This window comes from Solanum pennellii, chromosome 2 (assembly GCF_001406875.1).
Source record: "Solanum pennellii chromosome 2, SPENNV200".
NCBI classification, from domain to species: domain Eukaryota; kingdom Viridiplantae; phylum Streptophyta; class Magnoliopsida; order Solanales; family Solanaceae; genus Solanum; species Solanum pennellii.
Window position 1 is genome coordinate 43891099 of NC_028638.1, and position 5532 is coordinate 43896630.

The 5532-nt window shown below is 34.1% G+C and overlaps 1 protein-coding gene across 1 annotated transcript; it reads left to right on the forward strand.

The window, feature by feature from the left end:
- The first annotated feature begins 335 nt into the window (after positions 1-335).
- Positions 336-4274, forward strand: LOC107009600 (cation/H(+) antiporter 18-like). The gene is made up of 4 exons (XM_015208943.1): positions 336-683; positions 1658-2111; positions 2205-2749; positions 2837-4274. Exons 1-4 carry the CDS (start codon positions 498-500, stop codon positions 4100-4102), a joined length of 2451 nt encoding a protein of 816 aa, XP_015064429.1. The 5' UTR covers positions 336-497; the 3' UTR covers positions 4103-4274.
- The last annotated feature ends 1258 nt before the right edge of the window (positions 4275-5532 follow it).

A 5532-nucleotide genomic window follows, 5' to 3' on the forward strand; every position in this document is an offset into this window, starting at 1 on the left:
ATATTAGATATTAAATAGTAGAATTTAATATCAAAAATAGAATAAACATAAAAAATAAATTATCTTTTTATTTTTTAAATTGAGCGTGTATTATTGAATAACTATTTTTTTGGGTAATGAACGAATAAAAATAGAGATTAATAAAAGAAAAAAGGAAAACGAGAGAGAGACTTTTTTTTAATCGCAAAAGTCAAGTTTCCTTAATGTGATGATAATAATTATTAAAACATGGTTGACTTATTATATTTATTAAATTTATCCACCAAAAGGGTATAATTGGCATATCAAAACTTGGTGGCTCCATATAAATACAGGAGTTAAATGCCCTATGTAGGACACACAACTCTTTTAATTGCAAAAGTCAAGTTTCCTTAGTTCCTCACTCTTTGGAGTACCTAAGTTTTCTTTTCTTTTTTCCAAAAAGGATTCGTGAGATTTTAGTCGATAGTCTGTCTTATTTTTAAGGTTATTAATTTCAGACTTCACTTATTAGAATTATGGCGGTTAAATGTGAATCATCGCCGATGCATGCTACCTCTAGCGGATTACTACAAGGTGATAATCCGTTGCATTATTCACTCCCTTTGGTAATTGTACAAATATGTTTGGTGCTTGTACTCACCCGAGTCCTCGCCTATCTTCTCCGCCCACTAAGACAACCGCGTGTTGTTGCTGAAATTATCGTAAGTTTTTCTTCTTTTACATTTTGTCCTCTTTCTCACAGCTTAAGCCAATATGTTTACACCCTCCTTCTTGATCTAAGATAATATTTGCTGATTAATTTATTTTATATTACACTTTTATTATTGAAGATATGAAGCTCCTCTTAACAAATTAATCATTATTGTTGCCTCCACGTTCAAAGGACTAATTTGGCGTAGAATTATTCGCACTCATGCAACTAGAGGTTTCTTATTTTTAATAAAAATAATTAAAAAGCCCACCTTCATTAAGAACGTACATATTACTCCATTTTATTATTTATTCTTTATTGTTTCTTTTCTAACGTACCTCGGGTAGGATTTAGCCTGGCTGTTTCTAACCAACTCTTTGGAATATGTAGTCTAGAAACATATTTTATATATAAAAATCATAGTATCCAAAATTAATTTACTTATTGCACATCATATATATTTATATTGACTTTGTAGCATGGACTTATAATATATAGTATAAATCAGTTCTATAATAGAGGAGATTCTTCAGATCCCTCTGAATCAATTGTGAAAAGTACATTTAATTAAAAATGAAGGGAGTAGTTAAGGTTGATAAATGAAAGAACCAATTTTTAAAACAATAAAACTTAGGTTTAACTTTTTTGATAATTTTTTAATCTTGATAAGTGTAATTTTCTTTTGCTTTGATTGCTAATATTGATCAAGTATACACGTCGATATTTCAAGGAGTCAATTTTTTTTCTTAATGATATATGGTTTCATAACTTTATCCTAAAACATCATTCCTCTTTTAGTGTCAGCAGCAGATTCAAAATTTGAAGCTATTGAATTTAAAATGAGTGATATCTTATTAGAAATATACAATTGAAATTAAATTAATATCGTATACTTGTATTTAAACCAAAACCAACATGCATGTTGATCAAGTGATCAACTCGTAGTACGTGTATTGACAATTGATTTTTTTCTTTTTTTGGTAGGGAGGTATTTTACTAGGTCCATCCGCGCTTGGACGTAACAAAAATTATCTACACGCGATATTTCCACCAAGTAGCCTCCCAGTGTTGGACACATTGGCTAATCTTGGTCTCTTATTCTTTCTTTTTCTCGTTGGGACTGAGTTAGACCCAAGATCTCTTCGTCGAACCGGAAAAAAAGCATTATGTATTGCCCTTGCTGGTATCACTCTCCCTTTTGTATTGGGAATTGGGACATCTTTTGCTCTTCGATCCACAATTGCCCAAGGGGTTAATCAAGCCCCTTTTCTAGTCTTTATGGGAGTTGCCCTTTCTATCACTGCCTTCCCTGTCTTAGCACGTATTTTAGCTGAACTTAAGCTATTAACAACTGATGTTGGTCGAATGGCTATGTCTGCGGCGGCGGTTAATGACGTGGCAGCATGGATTCTACTAGCTCTTGCTATTGCACTTTCAGGTTAGAATTAGAATCATATGCAACTTTTTTTTTTATTTTGAAGAAATATAAATATTTAAATTCTGAATTCGCATCTGTTATGTTATGTTGTAGGATCGGGGTCTCCAATTGTTTCTTTGTGGGTCCTGTTGAGTGGGTCAGGTTTTATCCTTCTTTGTATATTGATTGCACCTAGAATATTCAATTGGATGGCAAAGCAATGTCCTGAGGGAGAGCCGGTGAATGAGTTGTATGTTTGTGCAACATTGGCGATTGTTTTGGCCGCGGGATTTGCCACTGATGCTATTGGAATTCATGCTTTATTTGGGGCTTTTGTGGTTGGTGTTCTTGTACCAAAAGAAGGGCCATTTGCTGGTGCTTTAGTGGAAAAAGTGGAGGATTTGGTATCAGGGTTATTCCTACCGTTATACTTTGTGTCTAGTGGATTGAAAACAAACGTAGCTACTATTCAAGGTGCTCAATCTTGGGGTCTTCTTGTTTTAGTTATAGCTACGTCTTGTTTTGGGAAAATTGCTGGTACTGTTTGTGTATCTCTCATGTGCAAGTTATCTGTTCAAGAATCGTTAGCACTCGGTTTCTTGATGAATACTAAAGGACTAGTCGAACTCATTGTCCTTAACATTGGCAAAGATAAAGGGGTAAGCTTTTTTTTCCATTCTTTCGTTTCAATAATAACCTTCATGACATGCTTTTATAGTAACTAAACGATATGTTTTGTTTTGTAGGTATTGAATGATCAAATATTTGCCATTATGGTGTTGATGGCACTCTTCACAACATTCATGACAACACCACTAGTTATAGCAACCTACAAGCCAGCCAAAATGGCTGTAACAGAGTACAAAAACAGAACCATAATGAGGAAAGACACAAGCAAGCAACTCCGAATCTTGACATGTTTCCACGGCACAAGAAACATTCCCACACTCATAAATCTCATCGAAGCTACTCGAGGAACAGACAAAAAAGAAGGACTCCGCGTCTACGCAATGCACCTCTTGGAGCTCACCGAAAGACCCTCAGCAATTCTAATGGTACACAAGGCCCGAAAAAACGGACTCCCCTTATGGAATAAAGAGAAAGCAGGCGAATCAAACCAAGTCATTGTCGCATTTGAGACGTTTGGACAACTCAGTAAGGTGTCGATAAGACCAAACACCGCAATCTCTCCTATGTCTAGTATGCACGAAGACATAATTGCTAGCGCGGAGAGAAAAAGAGTCTCGATGATCATTGTACCATTCCACAAACATCAGAGATTGGATGGACATTTCGAAACAACTCGTGCTGATCTGAGAAACGTGAATAGAAGAGTCCTCGAACACGCACCGTGTTCAGTTGGAATCATAATTGATCGAGGGCTCGGTGGGGCATCTCATGTATCCGCTAGTGAAGTTAACTATTCGGTCCTGGTTTTATTTTTCGGGGGCCATGATGACCGCGAAGCGCTTGCCTACGGCATGCGCGTCGCAGAGCACCCTGGCATTACATTAAACGTGGTCCGTTTCATAATTGATCCAGCTGTTATTGGGGCCAGTGTCCACGTGGACATTGTTCAGAACTCCAGTCCTGTACCGGCGTCACAAGAGGACGAGATTTTTCTTTCTGATATGAAACAGAAATCAAGCGGTGACAGTTCTATTGTTTTCCAAGACAGTATTGTCAAGAATGTAAGAGAAACTACTGAAGTTATTCGCGGATTTAAAAAATGTAATTTGTTTATAGTCGGGAGGATGTCTGAGGGACAACTGGTTTCGGCATTTGATTCAAAAAGTCATCATTGTCCAGAATTGGGGCCGTTGGGGAACTTGTTGATTTCCGGTGAGATTTCAACATCGGCATCAGTGTTAGTTGTGCAGCAATATCGAAGCGAGTTACCGCAAGAATCACTAAGGTCGTTGAGGGCTGGAGATTCATCAAGGGTTGGATCATCAAGAATTGGACATTCAGCAAAAGGAGTTGATGGTGATGAAGAAGTAACTGAAATTTAATTTTTCTGTACACAGGGGTAAATAAGGTATTTATCAAATAACATTAGGTTAAAATCATGTATATAATGTTGCTTAACCTATGGATCGTTTTTAATTTTTAATTATGGTGTGTTATTGTTGTAACGCAAAGCGTATGTATCAAGTTAATTGAAGTTCTTGCCTCCTTGCATAATATTCTTATCCCATCCGTTTTAAAAAGAATTATCTTCTTTTCTGTTTAGTTTGTTTAAAAAAAATTTGACCTTTTTTCTTTTTTCGGTAACAACTTTTCACGTGACATGTTTAAGGCTATAAGATTAAAGGAAATTTTTGTACATTTGACATAACTTTTATTCAGGATCACATGATCAAAAGTCTTTTTTTATTTTCTTAAACTCCGTGCCAAGTCAAATAGATCTTCTTTGTGAAACAGAGGGAGTAATATTTTACATCGGTAGCTAGCTTGCTAGCTTTTGGGGTGTGAGTTAAGTACATATAAGACCTAATTCAACATAGTATCAGATGAAGGTCCATCTCACCCAATGTTGGGTTGTTAAAGCAAAAAGTCTCACATTGATGATTAATGAGATGAGTGAACTCTTTGTAAGGGTTTGACGATCCTCCTCCCTTTGAACTTGCTTTTTATGATGTGAGTTAGGCCTAAGACCTAATTTAACACTAACTTTGTATTTTTTTTTTTTAATAGAAAAGTATGCTTTGATCATTTTTGAGTGTGTGAATTATGATCGTTTCATCTTAAAAATCAAGATGTTAGATAGAGCATAATTTTATTATTTAGTTGTATTATCGATGGGTAAAACATTTAATATTATATTAATGATTAAGTGTACAATCATTACATTTAAAAGATTATTCTTTTATAAAAACATATTTTTATTAATTTAATTATATTATCTTATGATATGATACACTTTCCTTTTGTCTAATAAAAGTTGGAAATGTTCCTCCATTACAAGATAATCTTAATTTCCTTAAAAAGGAACATATACTTTAATGAATCAATGCAATCAGTTAGTTACATTAATTTATTTTGATTAAGTCAACTCACGTTACACAAACAACTAGTACTATCATTTTTAGCCTTTATAGGTATCAGATTCACTATTTGCTCGTTTTTAAATTATATTAAGAGATTTTTATGTCAGCATGTTAATGGGTCAGTTTAGATCAGTTATTGATTAAAATTATTAGATTAATTTAGTTGATTTTTAAGTTTTCAAATCAAATCAAAACCTGCAGTATACATTATCGATTTTGGTTTGGTTTAATTCGATTGTTGAATGCTTCTAAAAACAATGATTCTTTCATAATGAAGAGAAAAAAGTGATAACAATCCATTGAAAATGAAAAATAGTCAGAATAATTAACATTATAAAACTTTTCGTCACTAAATTTTATTGAGAATGAAGCTTCAAAATTTATAACCATTT